Source organism: Dromiciops gliroides, chromosome 2, assembly GCF_019393635.1.
Source record: "Dromiciops gliroides isolate mDroGli1 chromosome 2, mDroGli1.pri, whole genome shotgun sequence".
Lineage (NCBI taxonomy): Eukaryota > Metazoa > Chordata > Mammalia > Microbiotheria > Microbiotheriidae > Dromiciops > Dromiciops gliroides.
In genome coordinates this window covers 604,479,561-604,502,933 of record NC_057862.1, presented here as the reverse complement: position 1 = coordinate 604,502,933, position 23,373 = coordinate 604,479,561, and the positions used below count along the sequence as shown (strand labels likewise).

At 45.7% G+C, this 23,373-nt stretch overlaps 1 protein-coding gene across 1 annotated transcript in view; it reads left to right on the top strand.

Moving 5' to 3' along the window:
* The window catches only part of TTC7A (tetratricopeptide repeat domain 7A), a 202,081-nt gene that overhangs the window by 133,102 nt on the left and 45,606 nt on the right, over positions 1-23,373 (top strand). The window contains exon 15 of the mRNA XM_043990192.1: positions 219-379. Within this exon, the coding sequence (XP_043846127.1) occupies positions 219-379 (161 nt within the window). The remainder of the gene's footprint in view (positions 1-218; positions 380-23,373) is intronic.

Genomic DNA, 23,373 nt, shown 5'->3' with positions numbered 1-23,373 from the left:
GCACTATGCTGGACTTGGTGGGGAGGGAGGAGGACATAAAGGTAATCTCTCCTCAAAGAACTTATTGAAGCAAACTTGGAGGTGTCCTGTCATTCGCTGTCCCTGATGACCTCACCTGTGTCTGTGTCTGTGTCTGGGGGCAGCTGTACCCTTTGGGGTCAGACGGGAGGGGCATGGAGAGAAGGTCACAGAGTGAGTGACTTTTTTCCCCCCTACAGATCTCTGATGCCATAGAGCATCTGCAAGAGGCTCTGAAAATATGCAGAGATGACGTCCACTCCCTGCACCTTCTGGCGCTCCTTTTCTCAGCCCAGAAGCACTACCAGCATGCCCCTGGACATCATAACATGGCGGTCACTGAACACCCAGAAAACTTCAAGTGAGTGGGAGTCCTGGCAAAAACTGCTCAGGCTCTGTGTGGTCTTTCTTCCATCAGATGCTTCACAAACACACAACTTCCAATACCACCTTCCATTCAGCTGCATGCAGAGTCACTTGCTGGGTACTCCGAGGAGGAGGCAGACATACGGAACAAAGAAACACTGTCTCCTCCCTTCTAGAGGCTGTGGTCCAGCTAGGGAGACAGGGCCAGTGCAGAAATGTGCCTGACTTTTAGAGTACTTTCCCTAGGGAAGCTAGGTGGCACAGAGGATAAAGCACTGGCCCTGGATTCAGGAGATCCTGAGTTCAAATCCGGCCTCAGACACTTGGCATTTACTAGTTGTGTAACTCTGGGCAAGTCACATAACCCTCATTGCCCCCCCCCCAAAAAAAGAAAAAATATTCTCTTCTTTTTAGAGTACTTTCCTAGCAATGTAGTATATAAAGAGATCCACACCCAAAGGATTTTGTTACTGGGGGAAGAATAGAGAAGTCAGTCCAAGAAACAGATTGGGTACACCTCACACAGAGGAAAACAAGCCTAGTAGCCAACAAAGGCTTTGGCTGCTGGGGTAAGGACTCACTATTTGACAAAAACCTTGGGAAAACTTGGAAGCCATCTGGCAGAAATTAGGTTCAGACCAGCATCTCACACCATAATTAAGCCCCAAAGGGTACATGACTTAGCTATAACAGGTCATGTCATAAACAAATTAGAGGAGTAAAGAGGGCACCAAAGAGCATAGGAAACATTGAGCTCACCTGCCAAAGGGTTCAAGGATCCATGCCTAACCCAATGTTAGATGATGTGATTTGCCAATCGCCCAGAGAGTTAGTGGTAGAGCCAGGATCTTCACTCCCAGGCGCTTGGACGCTGGTGTATTTGCAGTACCTCATTCCTTCTCCAAAATGTCTGTGCTCAGACAAGTTTACAATAGCTACTTCAGGTCATGTCATGGATTGATCATCATGTATGACGTAACTGCACAGATAATACAGCACCACTGAAGCAGTTGTGACCAGAGCCAGACCGGAAACAGCAGCCAGCCTGTTCCTCTGCCTTGTGCCGGCCTGATGGGATTCCTGCTGTGCTGTGCAGTCCTGTCCTTGGTCACAGGCTGTTCCTGGAGGGTGGGAGGAAACTGTCTTTCCTACTCTTCCTTCAAGAGGCAACTGATGGCACAGTGGATAGAACACAGGGCCCTGAAAGTCAAGGAAGACCCAAGTTCACATCTAGCCTCAGTTACCTCCTGGCTGTGACCCTGAGCATATCACTTCACTCTGTTTGTCCAGTTTCCTTAAATGTAAAATGGGATAATAACAGCATTTACCTCTAATAGGATTCTTAAAAGGATCAAGTGAGATAATATTTGTAAGCATTCTTCACCAGAGCCTGGCACATAGTAGGTGCTATGTAAATGCTTATTTCCTTCCCTTCTACAGATTAGTTCTGTTTTGGGTACTAACAGCAAGCCCTTCCTCTCTCCCAGTGCTAATTTTTGATACTCTGTATTCCACACACAAAGGGCAGCAGAGAACAAGCTCTGTGTGACAATGGGACTGTTGGGGTTCATTCTTTGGGAGCTGGGGGGGTGGAGGACTTGGGGGGGAGAAGGAAGATTGTGTGGCAGAGTGGGAGTCGCACATCATTTCATGGCTCTTAAACCTGTGAGAGGAGATGTATCATGTGGGGTATGTTCCTCAGACTCCAATCTAGTAGAAATTGAAGCCTAAAATAGATATATGCAGAGTACCCTTGAAAAAGCAAAACCAAGGCTGTCGTCTCACACGACTTAGAGAACTGATTGTCCTGGAGAAGGGCTGTGATGTAGTGGAAAGAGTCCTGGACTTGCTACTTTATGACTGTCATCTGTGAAATGGGAGGAATAACCATCTAGTCAACCAGTGGGCACTGATTAAGCAACCTACTGTGTGCCAGCTACCACGCTGGACCATGGGGACACAAGTTAGAGCGAATGAAGCCATCTCAACTCTCATGAGCAGCTGACATTCTGGTGGGCTAGCCATTCTCCCCCTCCCTCTCTCTTCCTCCCCTGTCTCCCTTTGTCAAGTGCTGGAGAAATAGGGGTCCTGGCCCTGAGAAATGGAAAATGTAGAGAAGCTTGGATTAGATACATTCCTCCAAGGCACAGCTGTGCCAAGTGATCTAGGGAACCTTGGAGATGTTTGGGAACACTCCATAACCTCCCAGGTTCATATGGGGTGGGGGGGCACTTTGGCCTTCTTCAGCCTTTCAGAGGCTGCCTCTCAGAACCCCGGGCTGGGGGGACAAAGGGGCTGCCTCCCAATGCTGCTTCATAGGTCCTTGGGCTATCCGTATCACCACTCAGCTCTGCTTTTCTCATTTCATAGGAAGCTGGGGATAAAAGGGACAGACATATTGATAATGATCAAAAGTGAAAATATGAGCAGTGAAAAACAGATCCCTGATAACTTTGGGTTTTTCAAACTGATTTCTTCTTGTCTAGAGTTCTCTGGGAATTTTCTTTCTTTTTTTTTTTTTAAAACAGTGCTCTGGTTATGGCAATGTTTCCTGGACATTAAATTAATTTTGTCATTTAGCATGAATTGGCCCAGTGGTGATAAGCATGAGTGGCCCCGGGTGGGCTGCTTAGCTTTGCCTCAGTCCGTGGCACACCCCCTCAATCCTAATCACAGGACTGGTCACCTGAATTTAAACATGGTTGACGCCCCTCCAACTCAGCTGCAGGCAGAGCCCCAAACCCTGGCCACGGCCTGGTCTGCTGACCCCCAACCACAAACTGCCTTCCTGTACTTTAGCACTTCCTCGCTTCCTTGTCTCAATATGGGCAGTCTGGTTTTTAACCTCATCTTTCAACCAAAACTACTCTCCCAAGGTACTGATAATCTTCCCACTGCCAAAACTACTGGCCTTGTCTCAGTCTTCATCCTTTGGACCACACTATCAATCGCCCTCTTCTTCATACTTTCCCTGCTCTATCCTGGTTCCCTTCCTGCTCTCTAAACTGCTTCTCCTCAGTCTTCTCTGCTAGATCTTCATCCAGATGTGCCCAGTAACTGTGGGTGTCCCACAGGGCTCTGTCCTGGGCCTGCTCTGCTCTTCTTCTATATGATTTTGTTTGGTGATCTTGGCAGCTCCATGGATTCAGTCTCTGGGCCGATGATTCTTAGATCTCTTTCTAGCCTGTGCCTCTCTGGACATCCAGACTCCCTCCAGATACCTATTTGCCTCTTAAAAGTGCCAAAGACATCCTTGCCCATCCTCCCGGTCCCTAGGCTCACACGTGCAGGTGTCATGCTGGATTCATCACTCTCTCTCCTACCTCCCCTTGTCCCCTTACCATCTCCATTCTCTTGCCACGTCTTGTTCATTCTTCCTTCCTAGCATTATTCTCTGAGCTCCCTTCTCTTTTCTGACGCTGCCGCCGTGTGGGTACAGATTTCATCACCTTGTGCCCAGACTGCAGCAGCAGCCTTCTGCTTGGCCTCCCGGCCTTCATCCTGTCCTTATGCCAATGTATCCTCCACATGGCTACCAGAGTGATCTTCCCCTTTTCTGTCCCCTTTTCAGTAAACTCCTGTGGCTCCCTGATGACCTCCAGGGCTTGACATAAAATCCTTTTAAATTCCTTCATTACCTGACCCTTTCTGTCTTTACAGTCTGCGTACACTCTATTCCTCTCCATGTCCTCTGTAGTCCGGTGGCACCGGCCTTCTTGCCCTCCCTGCTACTGCTTGAACAAGACCCTCCATCTCCAAAGATGCCCAGTCCTGGAGTGCTCTCCCTCTGCCTTCTCTGGCTTCCTTCCGGGCTCAGCTAAAGTCCCACCTTCCGTAAGAAGCCTTTTCCACTTAATATGATTGCCTCCCTCTGAAATTGCTTCCACAGTCCTCCACGGCATCCCAGGCCATTGCCAGTCACCTTGACTTTTGTCTTGCCATTGGACTTTGATGACTCTGGAAGAGAGAATGAGGCTGATGACTTTATGCAACTCTGCCTCGCTTCAATCCAATTCACAATCAAGTCCAGACATCACCCCATGATGTCACTGGTTGATTTGAAAATGAAGGACAAACAACAACAAAAAACCTCCCACTCACACGCTGCATACGCACACACGCACAATTTGTACACAGTTTTCATGCTGTCTCTCCCATTAGACCGTGAGCATCTTGAGAGTAGCGACTGCCTCTCTTTCTTTGTATGCCACATAATAAGTGTATACTAAGTTCTCATTGACTAATTAACCTGGAACCTAGTATCCATTGAGCTTCTAACCTCAACCACAGACTGATACTCCCTCATTGTGAACCTAAACCTTGCCAGACTGACCCCCTAACACGGGCCTACCTCAGCACAGATGTATAGTGGTCACAAAGAAGGGTTCAGGGAAAGGGGGATATAGGTGATCCGTCCCTATTATTGGAGAGATGCCCTCCTAACAGTGGGTCATAGCTTTCTATGCAAAGGATGGCACATTACTATAATTTAGCAAACAGGTAGCTTAGCCAGTACTAAGGCATGGATAAAATCATCTGTGTGTACAAGGGATTAGCCAGCAGGATACATTAATCCAAATACAATGCCGTGAATCTGCCTGTGATGTAACCTGGTGGAATTATAATGAAAATGGCGGGGGGTGCAATGTCCTCTCTTTTAATAATAAAATTTGTCTTTGCTTAACCTGCTTCCTTAGAGCTTCAGGGCCAGTTGATATCCTGCTTTCTAAGTTACCACAATCCTGTCTGGCCTCAGTAGGGTCCTGACCGCTCTATGGGAAAAGGCTTCAGGCTTCAGCTGAAATGAAGGAGCAAGAAGAAAAGCCTTCTCTACAGCTAACTGGTGGGGGTGGGGTGGGAGGGAGGGTATCCTATATAATCCTCCTTGGCAGTTCTCTTCCCCTTGTGATTTCAGCCCCAGGCACCTCTCCATCTCCAGGAAGTCTCCGCAGTCTTAAAGGGGAGGATGGGGAGGACATGCTTTCTTACACACACAAACACATTCTGCACCCACCCACTTTTCTTCTTCCTGAGTGCACTCACACTTTTGCATGTAAACTTACTTTGGCCATATTAAGGTGCTTCTTGATTTGCCTCTACTATACTAATGTTTTTGTCTGCAGTAGTGTGTCTTGCAAGGTAAGCCTTTGTGACCCGATTCAGCTCTATGTCTTTCCTTTGTAAAAGAGCATTCATCTGTAGGTGCCTGACCCGCTGCATATGATAACCAAGAAAGCTTCACCAAGTCTGTACACTGGATGATAGCTGAGGACATTCCATCATAGGTGTCCATCAGACTTGGAAAAGACCTCAGAGGTCTTAGAGTTCAGTCCATACCTAAACAAGAGCCTTTTCTACAGTGTTTGCAAAGTGGACATTGTCCGCATTGTTCAGTTTAATTTAGTGGCCTACTTTGTGCAAGTCATTGTGCTCGCATTAGGGACCAAAAGGCAGAAAGAGACTCCAAGTAGCTCACACTTATGCACACAGGCAAGTAAAGGTGTGGTAATTTGGTAGGACTAGCAAAGGCTCCAGGTAGGAGATAGCATCTGAGCTGGGCCTTAAGGAAGATTAAGGTTGTGAGAGACAGCAGCAAAGGGGAACACTCTAGACTCAGGCCAGGGCACCAATGGGAGATGTGACAAGCTGACTTCAAGTGGCTTAGCTGGGACATACCATGAAATAAACTTGGAAAGGTTGTAAGGAGCTTGTGTTTTATCATCAAGGTAATAGGGAGCCACTGAAGAATTTATTCCCAAACATTTGCCTACTTTTCCTAATTACATTGGATCTTGCTAGTACATTATCATTTGTGATTGTCATTATATCCCATGTCTGGTTAAGAATTATCCCCCTCAGCACACTGTGGATGATACCTAATACGTCCCCCTTCCATTTTTTTTTTTTTACATTGTGACCTTTAATCTTCAGGTCACATGCCCATTTTCAGCAGTAAGTGGCCTATGGTGTAAGATGTTGGCTAAACCTAATTTCTTTGAAAATGCTTTCTAGTTTTCCCAGCAATTTTTATCAGTTAAGGAGTTCTTCTCAAATAATTTATATTGTTGGGTTTATTGAACACTGGGTTGTTGAGTTGAATTTTTATCATTATTATTATTATTATTATTATTATTTCTTCTAGGCTGTTTCATTGAACTACTCTTCTTTTTTTAACCAGCACCAAGTAGTACAGATGCTTATTACTTTTGAGTATAGTTTCACATCTGGAAGTTAGTAGCTATAATTGTTATGATTTCTTTTATATCGATATGAAATCTGCCTTTCTTCAACTTCTTGTTCTTCTTGGTTCTATACCCTAGAAACAAACAAGAAAAATAAGCCTAACCCCTCTTTCATGGGACAGTGTTCTAGATACTTGGAGGACAATCTTTATATGATTCAGTCAGCAAGTCTTTATTAAGAGTGCACAGCACGCTGCTAAGCAATGAAGCTATAAAAGCAAAAACTAAAGTCTTGTTTCTGTCAGGAGAAACGGTATATGCACACACAAATAAATTCAAGTATGTGCACACATTGGTCTGCATGTACTTCTTGCTCTGTATCTCACCCCAAAGCTGCCTTAATCTTCTAGGATTTCCAAGAAGCCTTGAAGACTTGACTATGAACATGATGAACAGTAGACGTAGGACACTGGCCTTGAAGGAAAGAGACCTCACTTCCTGTTCTAGGTCTCCCCTTCACTAGCTATGTAACCATGAACGAGTCATTTAATCTTTGGGTCTCATTTTCCTCATCTGTAAAATGGAGGTGATCTCAGCCTCAAAAATTGCCATGAATATCAAATAGGAGAGCGCATCTGAAATTCTTGGTGAATCCTAAAACACTATACAAATAGGAGTTATTCTGGTAACTGTTGGCATCAAATTTCCACCACCATTGGTCTTGAAGATTTTAGTTATAAGGCCAGCCGTGCTGAGGTGCCATCCTGAAGGCTTCTATCCAGACCCCCTACCTTCCAGGGAATATGGGTGCAGACAGTAGAAAAGATTGGAAGTGTAGCAGGGAAGCCCAGAGTGCTCAGGCTGTCTTAGCCTGTGGCTTCCTAACAGAGCACATGAGGTGCATGATGGTACTCGAGCCCCTGGAGGGGATGGAGAAAGCCTTCAATGGGAAGCGGTGCTTGAACTGAATTTTGCAGGACACTGGGCACTACGAGGAGAGAGAGCATCCTCAGGCATGGGGGATGGCCGGAATAAGTGAAGGACAGTAAGTGGGACAATTTGGCTGAACTGTAGACTCCACGAAAAGAGGATAAAACAACAAATCTGAAAAGGTGAACTGGAGCCGGATTGTAGAGGGCTTTAGATGCTAAACAGAGGATTTGGTCTTTTATCTTAGAGACAAAGCAGGGGAACGACAGTTGTGACAGCTGTGTGGGGAGGGTAGATCAAAGGGAAAGAAGCTGGCTATAGGGAGACCAGTTAGGAAAGCATTTCAGTCTTCCCAGGCTGGAGGAGAAGAGTGCTCTGAAATAGGCTAGACAGCTGTGTGAAGAGAGAGAAGGGAATACCGAGGAGAGCTGCCGGCTAACTAGGTAGGCGGCTTGAGGCAGAGTGGGAAGTCCAGGATGTCCCAATCAAACCTTGGCTTCTCCTGGCTAAATATCCCAAATCCTTCAACAGAGAGTTTGACGGCGTGTTTGACAGACCCCCTCACGCTCCAGTGGCTTTTCTCAAGACATGGTCCAGCTTGTCCATATTCCTCCTAAAACGCCCTCAGAAGTGAACACACTATTCTAGGTGTGGCAAGAATGTTATGTCCTCCTTTCTGGACATTCTGCTTCTATTAACACAGTATCCTTCATTTACAAAGGCCTGTGTGTTCAGATCCTGTATGATTCCTTTTAAGATGTAAGAACCTTAGGGGGCAGCTAGGTGGCGCAGTGGATAAAGCACTGGCCCTGGATTCGGGAGGACCGGAGTTCAAATGTGGCCTCAGACACTTGACACTTACTAGCTGTGTGACCCTGGGCAAGTCACTTAACCCTCATTGCCCTGAAAAAAAAAAAGATATAAGAACTTTGTTCATGACCCTTTGATATTAATATCTAAGCAAGGATATAAAGGGAAGACATATGCCCATCAAGCTGTAAGGGGGGGGAGGGGGGAGTTGTTTAAACTTGGAGTCCAGTAGGAAAATTTCCTATAAGTGATGAGGTCCTCTAGATGGTCCCATATGCAGATGATACTATGATGTCTGTTTCAAATCATGGATCATTGCAAAGCCTCCTAAAGATCCATGATCATTCAAAAGAGTTTGACCTGGTTATACACATGGGAGAAGCCAAGTGAATGAAGAATGCCTGTTGTCCAATCAGCAGGACAGCCCATAGAGTTGGCCATCAGTACCTATTGCATTATATGTGAATAACAAACTCACCCCAGAGTTAAATAGGAGGAAGAGATTGGCTTGGATTGCATTGGAAAATTGGGCAGTGTTTTTCATGATGAACCCTTTGAAACAAAGGTCCATCTTTTTTAACACCAGCATCCTTTTGGTGATATTCTGAGACTGAAATATGGAATACCATAATCCATGAAGAATTAACAATTGTAGAGAGCAGCTCAATGGATAAAGCATAAGCCCTGGATTCAGGAGGACCTGAGTTCAAATCTGGCCTCAGACACTTGACACTTACTAGCTGTGTGACCCTGGGCAGGTCACTTAATCCTCATTGCCCCACCAAAAAACAAAACAAAACAAAAAAATTCAATTGTAGGTCACTCAGAGGGCAGTGGAGAGGTGCATGGTAGGCATATTTAGGCTGTAGCATAACAAAGAATTGTGCCCCAGAAATAGCCAATGACCAGAAAGGAGGCCATACATGTGGTATGAGTGATGGATAAATAATGTGCTCTCTTCATACCCACACGATGTTGACAATTAACACATTGAGTGTACTTCCCACCCACCCCACCGTGTTGTTTACGAGCAGACTTGGACAAGACCCTTACAGGATGTGTGTCCATATCAATGAAGGCCTACGAGCATGGGGTCTCAGTTCTAGAGCTGCAGGGGCCTTCTGGGGACATCAAGGCCAAAACCTGCCCTCCCTCCTGATTGTGCAGATGAAAAATTGAGACCTGGAAAGGTGACCTTCCTCAAGGTCCCTTCTGAAGTAGGATTTGAATCCAGGTTTTCTTGACTCCAGAGCTGGTACTCTTTCCACTGTAGCCTGAGATAGCTCCAGCAAAGTCATGCAGCCCACATTCAGCTGCAGTGTCTTACTGCTGTTCTCCCTTTTAGTTTCTCCAGAGATTTTCCCCAGATTCCCTAGAAGGGTAGGTTCTGGATAACATCCCCAGGACAGCCTTAGCACAGTAGCAATTCCAGTTTACTGCCATGGGTATAATAATCATTCACATTTATTTGTATAGTGCTTTACGAGTTGTCAAGAATTGACCTTCATGGCAACTTTTGAGGGTGATGTTGGCCCCACTCTGCAGATGAGGAAAGTAAGGCTCAAAAATAAAATGATTTGCCTATGGTTGTACAAGTGGTGGGGGCAGAGACAGAATTGAAACCTAGGTCTCCCAACTTGAAGCCTAGTATTCTTACTTCTGCTCCGAGGAGTCTTAACCTGGCGTCGGTGGAAATTCCTGTTTTCGATTTTGGTAACTTTGTTTCGGTATAATTGGTTTTCTTTGTAATCCTTTGTGTTTTATTTTATGCTAGCTAACTGACATTTAGTTCAGACACTCTGAGAAGAGGTCCACAGGTTTCACCAGACGGCCAGAGGCAGAACCATGACTCAAAAAAGCTTAAGAACTCCTATTCCTGCACCATTTTGTCCACAGCGATGATGAAAGTGAAAAAGCCAGGATGCGAAGGCATTCCTAAGGCAGTTTTGCATGAGATATTCTAGAGCAAGAATGACACAGCGAAATGTACTCCCTCCATGGATTGAGGAGGATCACAGATTCTCAACGTGCTGTGCAGAGATCAGATTCACAAGAGGCCTCACAGCTCAAGGGAACGAGCTGAACAGGCACATGAAAAGTGTTACTGGAAAGGCAGAGCAGAGCAAAGGAGATGCTGAAGGCCCACATAAGATCCCAAATAGAGCTTGTCAATCAGTGGGCATTTATTAAGCCCTTACTCTGGGGCCTTTGCCCTCCAAGAGCTCACACTCTGAGGGACAGACAACATTCAGACAACTCCCAGATAATAGCCAGGGTACAGTGGAGACAGCCTCAGAAGGGAAGGGCACCAGAATGGTACAGATCAAGAAAGGCCTCTACCTGAAGGCTTCTGAATAGACTTCTGGGGTCTCCAAGGAAGAGGGCGGGGTCAGGTACCAGAAGGTCATGATACACACAGCCCCATCAAGGACCTGCTGGCCCCAAACAATGGGGAGAATGACTGGAAAGAATGCCATGGGGCAAAAATCACTCCGTCATCTCCCTCAGCTGCTTGGCTACCCCCATGTTCAGACCATCAGGTTTTTTTTTTTTTACAGATGATAGAAGCTCTGGAATTAACACCCCAGACTATAGAAACCCTAGGATTAACAGAAAATGTCACCAAGTCCATTATGGGGCAGGAGGAGCTGAAAAAATGTCGTTGCCATCTGATCGAAGCAATGCCCTGCTTTTCCAGCTGCTCCCAGCTTGGGTACATGCTGTGTGTGACCACAGCTGTCGTTACTGCGGTTAATTAAATAAACAGCCCAGTAAATATCACTGCGGCAACAACAGCAAAAAAAAAAACAAAAAAAAAGATTGTCTGACCTCATGCCCATTAGGACATACTTTATGCAGAAGAACAATGAAGGATGCCAGGGTGTGAGCCTTTCCTGCCTGTGGCCTCCGGGTGTATTCTTCTCTCTTTTTTTCCTCCTCCTTTACTATTTTGTAAAGGTTAGTGGTGGAAAACCCTTTGATCTGGCTTTACAGGTAGCACGTTGGGCTTTGCATTATGGTTATAGCATTTGGGCACATGTTTTGTTCCCTCTCCCCTCCCTTCCCCTTCCACCATTGGATTATGAGCCCCTTGAGGGCAAAGGCCACGGCATTTTTCATCTTTGTGTCCTTGGTACCCAGTATAGGATAGTCCATAGAAGTGGCTCTTAATCTTTATTGAACTGAGTTAGTTAGAACTTGCTGTGTAGGGAGAAAAGAGGACAGACAGTTTGTCCCAATGCTTTCCCCTTCATATTATAACCTTGTTGGGTTAGAGGGTGTATTGGGTTTGGGGGGTTTTGCCCCTGGTAGTACATAGACATAGTGGATAGAGTGCTGGGCGTGAAGTCAGGATGACCTGCTTTCAAAGCCTGCCTCGTGCGCTTTGTAGCCTGTGATTCTGCACAAGTCACTTGGCCTCTGCCTTTCTCGGTTTCCTCATCTATAAAATGAGAGGGGCTGGAGGACCTTTTCTAGGATTCAGCAGTAGGGGGCCTCTACCTCCTGATGAAGACATTGTGAAGCACATAATGGTGAAAATTGACAGCTGGGAGTCGAGAAGAATTGGGTTGAAATCCTGACCCTGCCATTTAGCTTACTTGGGATGGTAGGGAAATCATTCTGCCTTTTCTGGGGCCACCCACTGTCTTCTCTTCTGTCAGATGCTTGAGCTCCAGCCTAAACATCTTATGAAAATCAGGTCAAAGAGTCAATAAAATGATCGGTGAACTGACATTTATCTCTTGCCTGCTTAGGTGTTCTACCCTGTGATAAGCACTGTGGGTGGCAATATGAAGAACTATGAGAAATGACCCTTTAAGGGTCACTTAAGTGTAGCTGATCCGCTAGGCCATAGAAGCATCCCATGCTGTCTGTCTTTTGCTCTCTTTTAAGGATCAGGTGCACAGTAAAGATAGCAGTAATAACTCACATGTATGTAGGAATAGCTTCAAGGTTTGTAAAACGCCTTTGTCTCAAAAGCCTGTGAGGTAGGTGCTTGTCGGTGTCATTTCTGTTTCTCAGATGAGGACACTGGGGGGCAGAGGGTAGGGTGGAGGTTGCTGTGGTCTCAAGGCCAGAGTGTGCCAGAGGGAGGAATGGAAGTCTAGCACTCTCCCTGGTGTGGACGTTGTTAGAGGAGTTCAGGTGACTGACAGGATCTGCACTGGGCCTGAGAGAAGGAAGGCAGCGTTCTTGGAGGTAATGAAGGAAAGGAGAGGCCAGCACAGACGAGAAGGGGAATGAGCGGCACAAGGGAGAGCAACTCAGGAAGCTGCAGGGGGTGTTGGGAGGCCAGGGGAAGAGTCTCATGTGTGAGGAATTCTTGTTCACATAAAGTAAGTTTGGAAGCTCCTGGTGAGAGAGAAGGATTTTGTGGACTTGTTCTTCTGAAAATCCTCCTAAATTCTGGGATTAGAGAGAGGGCAAAGGAAAGAGGATCTGGATTTCCGTGCTGTGGACTGACCTTTAGCAAATGCAGCCGGTGTAAAAAACAACAGCAAAAAAAAGCAAAAGCAAAAACGTGATGAGACAAAGATTGATGGTCCCTTAGGGTACAGTGTGAACCTGGCTTGATGGGAACCAGACACCCCTAGCACTGCTTCCTGAAATCCTGTAGGCTACCAACTAAGCCCATGAAGCGTTTGGCCAGGCAGCCCTACACATGCCCCCTGAGGGACTGGTTCTTTGTCTGCCATGGGGTGCCAGCAGTAAGAGCAGCCTTATCTTTTAGGCTCACGGACTACTCTAGGCCAAAAGAGCAGGAAGACAGCCGAAAGCTGCTTACTCAAAGGCTGGTATTGGCTCCACTCTTCCTTTCTTTTTCAGATTTTTAGGGAATATGGGGGTAGAGGGCAGCCTAAGCCTGGGGGAGGCAGAAACACAGGCCAGATGAAAATGAGCTGTTGGTTGTGCCTCATTCCTGAAGCCAGCAGGGCCTGTGTGGTGGTGGTTTTAAGTAACAGATTCCTCACACTTTAGTCAGGGCCCTTGTAGTGGAGATCTCTATGGTAACCAAACAAAGTTCCTCAGCCAATGAGGAGAGCTTTCCAATAAACAGCCCATCAGTCACTGATTCTGCCCAGCGGGGCTGGAAGCCTGCCATATCAGTTTTGAAAGCCCAGTGACAGGGCGTTTGGAATGCACATTGTTTTTCCTCTCTCCCCAGGGTGTGGGGCACCTCTAAGGGTTTCAACCCAGGCTTGGGTCCTAAGGGAATAGGAACCTCATTGGCCTGTTGTAAGGGGCCTCTCTGGAAAGATGCTCTTGAGCCTGAATATCATGGCTGTCAGGCCAGATCTGGAGAGGTGTAAACAAACCAAGAAAGGTTGCATCCATCTCCCCCAGAAACCCAGACTGTTTTGGAAATTGTTTGACGCCTTGATGTTAGCAGGACTCAAAGCTCTTCCATAGTCATTTGAATCCTTGTGGTGGACCTTAAGGGCATGAGTCTCAGCCCTCCCCTTGTTCTTGGTTCTTGATACTTTATCTGTATTAATAAAATCTATCAACCAGAAAGGAGTAGTTGGTGATAGGTCACCAAATCTTAGAGTTGGGAGAGACCATAAAGATCCTTTGCTTCAAACTTCCCTCGCTTTAGAAACAAGAAAACTGAGACCCACAGAGTAATTTGCCCAAGGTGCTGCATGAGTCACTGTTATTTAGGTCTAGAATACAGGCTTTTTGACTCCTAGGACATTCCTCATTGTATCTCAGATTCTGCCTTTGTGGTCCTAATGTTGTTGCAGTCAACCTAAGATTTATTTGATCTTATTGATGAGCATTGTAGCACATCAGATGGATATTTAAAACATTGGTATCCTTGGTCATTAGCCCACAAGAGTGAACCAAAACATCACTTGTACTTAGTTGGGCCCAACCAACCCACCATTTTGACTGCTTATAGTTCTATTGAAGACAGCAGCCTTCAGTTAGATTTTTCCTCTATGCCATACCAGTGTCTTTTTTCTCCCAAGAGTCCATGTTCATCAGCAGATTTTGCTTTGCTAAGTTTCTTCCTTACTTCTCAATTGAGTACAAAACTCTGCTAGCTCTGTGCAGAATTTATTAAAACATAGTTCCGGGGCAGCTAGATGGCTTAGTGGTTAAAGCACCGGCCCTGGATTCAGGAGGACCTGAGTTCAAATCCGGCCTCAGACACTTGACACTTACTAGCTGTGTGACCCTGGGCAAGTCACTTAACCCTCATTGCCTGTAAAAAAAAAAAAAAAAACATAGTTCCTACCTCTAGGAGCTTAAATTCAGAGTCAAGTATGGGTAGATGAGACTTAGAGAAAGTCACTGGTCATCCCCAGAGGGAATCCTCCAGATGTCTCAAAGAGAACCTCCCTCAATGTTTGTCATCCATTGCTGTCTCCACCATGTAGATTTGGGGTTCATCTGTTAGACCCCCTAATCTGGTTGGAGTTGTCTGAACTTTTAATGACTTAAAGTCTCCCCACAGACGGCACCACCCCCAAATAAACATTGTAAAACCTATACTTACTCATCTTTTTAGTGGAACTAAACTGAAGATCATCACAAACACTTAAGACAAATTGTTTTTATGGACCGACCTCTACCATAGCTGTCCATTAGCTTTGATGAAAAGTACTCCTGACACCCCCAACCAGCCTGGGGGTGGGGGGTGTGGTATCTGAATTTTATTTGGATTAACAATAATGCTGTTCTCCATAGATCAGGGCCCTGTAAATAAGGAAGAAAGAACGCACTTGAGGAATTGAAGCTTTGGGGTTTATGGAGGTTTGGTTTGGGTTTTTTTCAAAGCCTCAAAATCATATCACATTAAATGAATTAATTAAGAGGTAGAGGATCAGAGTATTAAAGGATTAAGGGAGATGAAGGTAATGTAATCCTACAGACCCAAGTAAAAACAATTTTGTTTGAGGGGTTAAGAAGAGCTGACCTGATCAGGTAGAATCCATTTACTCAGCTTGGTGTTTGGAAAGAGACTCTCCTAAATTACAGTGCTTGTACCCTGCTGAAATGGGTTGAATTACTGGACATGCCCTTCTTAGTGGAATAATTCGTTAGGAAATTAATAGAGCTTTGGCCAGTCTTTTCCATTTCAGAAGATTATTCACATTACAGTTACTTAAAAATAACACCCTCTGAGAGACTAGGCCTGGGCTTAATCAGCTAATTCTTCCCATTCAGTCTTTCCAAAACGGACTTAATTCAGAGGAATGCTTGGTAACCTGGAGTGCTGACATTTCTGGCAGAAGTTTGGGGCTCTGCAGTTCAGTGATGCATTGTCTAATGAGGTCTAGTGTGTGACATCCCAAGGGTAGGAGTGGTGCGACTGACTTGGCTGGCCATACGGATCCTTTCTCCATGGGCTTTTGTTCCTCTTAATCTCCCCAACACGGATCCTCTGATCTCACTGTCTTACCTCCCAACACACACACACACACACACACACACACACACACACCTTTTGTATGTGCTCATTCCTATCTCTGTGCCTTTGATTATATTACTCCTTTCCTCATAGGCAAATCCAAGTCATTCTCCAGGACCTAAGGCAGACCATATCACCTCTTCACCTTTGATTATTCTCTCTCCCTTCTCTGAGCCTGCCATTTGATTGCTCATCTTTTGTATGCTTCAGATCTGGTCAGTCATTCGAGTGGCCGTCTTCCTTGAGGGCTGGGAATCTTATTTCCCTTTGATCTCTGACAAACCCCCAGCACAGGGCTACTCATACTAGTGCTCAGTAAATACTTGTTTCTTGGTCGATTGGACTGTCTGGTCCTACCTACTACAATAGGTGCTTAGTTAGTGGTTGCTAAGTGAGTAATCCAGAAAGCTCTATGATGGGTAATGTGGTGTAGTAGAGCTCTGGGACTGACTTAGGACTAGTCATTTCACTTCTCTGACCCTTAATTTCCTCATCTCTTAAATGGGGAAATCAACAACCAGCCCCTGCCTTACAGTAACCCAGAGGTGCAAATGAGATCATATATATAAACCACTTTGAAAATGTTAAGTTGCTGTTTAAATGTCCACTACTCTTATCAGTAAAGAAAGGACCCTCAGAGATCCTGTATCTGGATTCTATCAACATCGCTGGGGGCGGAGCCAAGATGGCAGAGGAGAGGCTGTGACTCCCACAAGCTCCAGATAAACCCGTCCATTCACGCCCAAATAATGCCGTAAAAATCAAAACCCAGAACAGCCTAATGCACATAAGAACAGAGTGAGACTATTTCTCCGCAAAAGAGGGCAATTCTGATCACCTACTGACCAGGCTGAACAGCTCAGCGCACGGTCTGGACCCAACCAGGGACACTGCTTCCAGCACATGTCAGAGTCTTCAGCACCAGCAGCTTCTGAGGCTCCCATTACGGACTGGTGAGGGGGTTCGGCGGTAGGCCCGGGGTGAAGTGGAGGCAGTATCTACTGGAGTTGGGGCAAAGCTCCCTGGGTCTGAACCAGTGGGCTGAATTGAGTGGTGGTGGCCCAGTGGGGGAGGGGTAAAAGAACACCAAGCTTCCGACCATAGAGAATCATAGTTCAATCAGACTTCTGTTTCCGGGTCAAAGAGAAAGCAGCTGTGATTACTCACAAGCCAGGCAGGGTGAGAAGAAGCCCAGTCACCCCCTGGGCCACGCTGTAGCACGAACAGTGTGTCCTGGAAGCAGCGCTACACTTTAAGGAGTAAAAAGCCAAGAAATAGTAAGCCAGGATGAGTAGGCAGAGAAAGCAGAAGACCATCGAAAACTTCCTTGGGGGAAAGGTAGACCACAATACATCCTCAGAAGAAGATAATAATAGGGTCAAAGCTCCAACATCCAAAGCTTCCAAGAAAAATATGAACTGGTCTCAGGCCATGGAAGCTCTCAAAAGGGACTTTGAAGAGAGAACGTAGATGTAGAGAAAGAGAGGAAGGAATGGAAAGAGAAATGAGAGCAATGAAGGAGAGTCGTGAGAAAAAAGTCAACAGTTTGAAAAGCCAGATGGAAAAGGAGATTAAAAAACTGTCTGCTGAAAATAATTGCCTAAGAATTAGGATTGAACAAATGGAAGCTAGTGACTTTATGAGAAACCAAGACACAGTAAAGCAAATCCAATTGAATGAAAAAAATAGAGGGCAATGTGAAATATCTCCTTGGAAAAACAGCTGACCTAGAAAATAAATCTAGGAGAGATAATTTGAAAATCACTGGACTACCTGAAAACCATGACCAAAACAAGAGCTTAGACACCATCCTCCAAGAGATTGTGAAGGAAAATTGCCCGGATATTCTAGAAGCAGAAGCTAAAATAGAAATTGAAAGAATCCACCGATCACCTCCTGAAAGAGATCCCAAAAGGAAAACCTCCAGGAATATTATAGCCAAATTCCAGAACTCCCAGGTCAAGGAGAAAATATTGCAAGCATCTAGAAAAAAGGAATTTAAATACTGTGGAGCTCCAATAAGGATAAAGCAAGATCTAGCAGCTTCTACATTAAAGGACCAGAGGGCATGGAATAAGATATTCCAGAGGGCAAAGGAACTGGGACTACAGCCAAAAATCACGTACCCAGCAAAACTAAGCATCATCTTTCAGAGGCAAACATGGAATTTCAAGGAGAAAGAAGACTTTCAGGCATTTGTTATGAAAAGACCTGAACTGAATAGAAAATTTGACTTTCAAATACAAGACCCTGGAGAAGCATAAAAAGATAAACAGGAAAAAGACTTCATGAGGGATATTAAAAGATCAAACTATTTATATTCCTACATGGGAAGATAATACTTCAAACTCATAAGAACTATCTCAGTAAGGATTTAACAGAGGACACAGGTTTGAACTGAATACGAAGGGATGTTATGTTTTGTTCTTTGTGGGGTGTCTTATGTCTGGGGCCGGATTTGGGCTTGGGGTCTCCTGGGCCCAGGGCTGGTGCACTGTACCACCTAACTAACCCATAATGACATCCTTAAAATAGGGTCGAGGTGTAGGAGAAATAGACTGGGGGAGGGGGAAGGGGAGAGATGGTCTGGGGAGAGGTTGTTCACATGAAGGAAACAAGAAAAAAGCTTATGGAGGGGAGGGAAAGAGGGGGAAGGAATTGGGGAGTGAGTGAACCTTAATATCATCAGAATTGACTCAAAGAAGGACTAACATACATACTCAAGTGGGCATAGTAATATATTTTTGCCCTGAGGGAGGGGAGGGAGATTGGGGGGAGGGAAGGAGGGAAGGGCAGATTCGGGGAGAGAGTAGTAAAAAGCAAAATACTTTCAAGGAAGGTAAAGATGTTTGGCATAACAGCACAAGTATAACATGTTGAATTGCTTGATTTCATAGGGAGGGTTGAGGAGAGAGGGAGAAAGAAAATTTGGAACACAGAATTAGCTCAAAGACCTTAAACTCATCAGAGTTGGCTCATGGAGGGAATAACATTCACACCCAGTTGGGAGGAGTAATCTATTTAACCCTACAGGAAAGTATGAGGGGAAGAGGATAAGGAAGGAAGGGTGAAAAAAAAAGGGAGTGCAGAGTAGGGGAGGGGACAGTCAGAAGTAAAACACTTTTGAGAAGGAATAGTTTAAAAGAAAATAGAGTAAATATCATGGGAAGGGAATAGGATGGAGGGAAATAGTTATGATGATTGAATATAAAGGCAAAACATATGGTACCTACTTTGCTGGGCTAATATGAAGAAAATTCTTTGTTAAGTTTAAGGTACTTTATTTAGGTTATGATGAACAGGATACTATCAGAAAAACCTGGAAAGACCTACATGAACTGAAGCAGAGTGAAATGTACTGTATACAAAATAACAGCAATAGTGTAAGATGATCTGCTGGGAAGCATGTGGTTATTTTCAGCGAGGCAATGGTCCAATATAACCCCGAAGGACTTATGAAAATGGCAACCCATCTACAGAGAAAGAAGTGATAGTATCTGAAAATAGATGGAAACACATTTTTTTTCTTTTCTTTCTTTTTTTTTTTTTTTTTTTTGGTTTGGTGAGGCAATTGGGGTTGGGTGGCTTGCCCGGGGTCACACGGCTGGTGGGTGTTGGGTGTCTGGGGCTGGATTTGGGCTCGGGTGCTCCTGGTTCCAGGGCCGGTGCTCTGTCCACTGCGCCACCTAGCTGCCCCTGGAAACACATTTTTTTTTTTTTTAATTTTTTTCTCTTTGACAATTCTTCAGTCTGAAGTTTTGGGGGTTTTTTGACTGTTTTCTCTCACAACCTAGCTAATGTGGGAATGTTTTCCGTGACTACTCATGTATAACTTATTTTGAAATGCTTGAGTTCTAGTGGGTGGGTGGGTGGGGTGGGAATGGAGGAGGAAGAGAAGTTGGAACACAATTTTTTTTTTTAATTGATGTTAAAATTTGTTTTTACATATATTTTGGAAAATAAAATTCTATTCAATAAAAAAAAAGAAGAAAAAAAACCATCTCCCCAGTTCCATCCATGCCAGCTCTTGACATTAGTGAAGAGACAGAAGGCAGGCCAGATGAGAGGGGAGCAGCAGAGCTGGGGTACGGGCAAGGCTGCTCCTCTTTTTACAATACCAGCCTCACCTCAGAGGGTCCTCCAGATCAAAGGCCATGTTTGAAAATAAAGAAGCATCCAAAGTGAAGGAAGCATATCCATTGCTCGGTTTAGCAGGCACTTATTAGGAGCGTCCTGTCTGGGGCACTAAGCACTGGAGATAGACAGTTACCTTTCCTTACAGCAACCTCGTGGAATGGGCAGTGATCCAGTCCTTGTTCGCAAAGAGCTCATGGTCTTAAAAGGTAAAACATGGAAGCAGATAACTATAACACAAAATACTCTGTAAAGCGTCTAGGGAGAGAATGATTTCCAACTGGGTACTCAAGACAGTTGCTTTGAATTGCGTCTTGAAAGATGGATAGGATTTCAGCATGTCAGTGAGTGAGTGTGATTAATTTTAGGGTAAAGTGGAGATGTCTGTGCAGGATGCCCCTATTCAAGCTGAGTCATTGGGTCATAGAATCGTAACTTTGTGCTGGAAGAGAATACAGATTTCTCATCTTAACAGAAGAGGAAACTGAGGCCAGAGATGTTGTGACCTGTACCAGGTCATGTTGGGAGAAAGCAACAGGGGAGGGATTTGGGTCCAGGTCCTTGGCCTCCAAACCCAACCCACTATTCTCTGTCACCTCACCATTAGGTAGTCAGGTCCTGCCCCCCATCTTACCTCTCTGGCTTGCCCAAGGTCTCATAGCTAGTAAAGCAGAGCTATGCCTCAAATCTATGTGGTGTTTCTCCAAATTTGGTGCTTTTCCCACTCTTGCTGTTTATTCTGCTAACAAACACCTTTTGTCACTCCCTAAAGACAGCTAGACTTCAGAGACTGGACAAAAGTCAAGGGACAGTAGTAAAGGCAATGGGACTGTGGTACCCAGAGGCAGGGGGATGGACTGGATAGCCTACCACTGGCTCTAGGATTCCATGTTTGTTACCCCAACTTGAGGTGTCTTCCCCCATGCTTCTTTTTGCAAAGAAACGTGTAAAAGTTTCTGGAATGTAACGTTCTGTAGGAGATTGTACCACTTTTCTGAGCATGAAAAAGTGATAGTCTCTCTTTGCCTCTATTGGGAAAAGACATCAAACTTTAATCTTTTGTACAAACAGTATTGTAGGACCTCGGTAGGAATAAAGCCCAGCTGGGCTCAGTAAGGAGAAGAAAAGGAGAATGGGATGCCTGCAAAAACCTGTGTCCGACTCCTGCATTCCTACAAAATCCTCTGTCTTTGTAGCTTCCTGGAGCAGGTCCCCCAGGCAAAGCCTTTTGTTCTTCCCAGGTCTACTGGGGCAAAGATATTTTGTAACCAGGAGGGAGAGGGAGACAGAGAAGAGAGAGATTTGATTGAGTGCCCTTTCTGCCCCTCTAGGAGGGAAAGCTGTCTGGCCCAGAGGTTCTGGTTAATGATCCATCCTGTGGGTTATAGGAAGGGTGTTTTCAATATCTCTTCAGGTTCATTTAAGAAAGATTTACTTGAGCATCTAGTGTGGATGGCCTGCCCTGTCTGTGCTACGCTCTGTGAAGACAACAAGAGGGTACTATTCCTGCCCATACTTGGTTTAAAATTGAATTGAACAACAAGAACACAATATAAGGCATTATCATTAATGCCAAAGTGTGGTCCACACAGAAAGTGCTTTTGGAGTCTAGAGAAAGAAGAAATCCAGTGTGCACGTGAGATGTCAGAAGGTGATTACAAACTCCTCTGATATTTGTCCAGAGTGCTTAGCTAAAGGCTGGACACACAGAAGGCCCCTGATGGCTGATTAATTCGGAAGGAGAAAAGGAGCCAGGCTATATTCTTTTTTGTTGTTGTTGTTGTCATTGTTGGTGTTGTTGTTGCGGGGCAATGGGGATTAAGTGACTTGCCCAGGGTCACACAGCTAGTAAGTGTCAAGTGTCTGAGACCGGATTTGAACTCAGGTCTTTCTGAATCCAGGGCCAGTGCTCTATCCACTGCGCCACCTAGCTGCCCCGCCAGGCTATATTCTGACTAATCACTTATTCACTTTCTTCCTCAAACACACTCTCCATGCCCCTACCATGGATAGCAGTGTGGTCCAGTGGAAGGGGTCCCTAGCTCCAGAGTCAGAGCATTAGGGTTTACTCATCCATCTCCACATAGATGACTCCCACATCTCTTTATCCAGCCCAACTCTGTCCTCTGAGGTTCAGTCCCCCATCATAAATTGCCTATTGAACATCTCAAATTAGATTTTTTTTCCCCCTCAACCTTACCCTGGTTCCACATTTCCCTGTTGCTGTCAAAGGCATCACCATCCTTGGAGTTTATGATCTTGTGATTCTCCTCAGCTTCTCACTCCCTGCACCTGCCTACACGATCAGTAGTCAGATCTTGCTATTTCTACCACCACATCATGGCGTGAATCTGAGCCCTTCTCTCTATCACCAACACCTTGGTCCAGACCCTAGTCCCTCTCTATCATCCACATGGCTGCCAAAGCCACGTTCCTTAAGCAGAGCATTCCCCTGCTCACCTAGTCCCAGTGACTTTCCACTGCCTCTGGGATAAACTATAGTCTTCTGTTCAGCTCTTCAAGCCTGCACCACCCAGCTCCAATGTCTCTCTCCAGCCTCGTCTCACCTTGTGATCCAGCCCAACAGGCCTCCCCGTCACTCCCCCTCAATGGACACTCTGTCTCTTGTCTCAGTCTTTGCCCCGGCCATCCCCCGTACCTGGGAGGGCAGCCCTGCCTCAGCTCCCTCCTTTCCTTCAGGATGAAGCTGCTCTCGATTCCCCTCCTCCTTCCTACATGCCCCTGTAAGAGTGTTTGTCATCTCTTCTTCTGGAAGGTGAGCCTCTTGGCTGAGGGAGCTGTTTGATTCTTTGTGTTTGAATCCTGGCAGTCATTGGTGCCTGATGGCTGGACACTCAGTGCTTGTGAGACTAGGGACACGTCCTTTCACTTCCCTCGCTCCCCTGCGTTGTAAAATGAGGGGGGTACACTGGATGGTCTCCGAGCTCCTTTCTAGCTCTCAAGCTCCACTCTGTTGAACCTTTGCTACTATTAGAAAAGGAACAGGTTGCTCGCTCCAGCCTTCAGTGCTTCTCTCCCAGTTCATGGCAGACAGCTCTTTGGGGATGATGGCCTTACGACCAAGGTGTTGGCCTTAGAAGCTCTTGGTGCCTCTTAGAACCAGGCCCCAGAGAATGGAAAAACAATCCATAATGAGGTTAGCATGCCTAGAGGGTAGAGGTGTCCTGCTATCTGTCTCCTCTCTTCGGAGTGTGCTTTACTTCACATAAACAGGGTCTGGTCTGGCAAATCTCCGTGAAAGCTCAGTGCCCGCCTGCTGCTTGCCCCCTCTCAGACGGTGCAGGCATCTCTTGAGGAGCTTTTTGGGAAAAGCCCCTCTCGGTAGCCTGCAGGAAGAAGGGTCAGGAAGCCGCCGTTGGCTTTCTCCGAGTCCTCAGACGTGTCTGAGCCAGATGTCCTCTCCCAGGATCTCCTTCCCTTCAGCCGCTTCTCCAACCCCAGCCCCCTCCAAATCAGGAAGTACGGAGCGCATTCTCGGGGAGAGCAGGGACA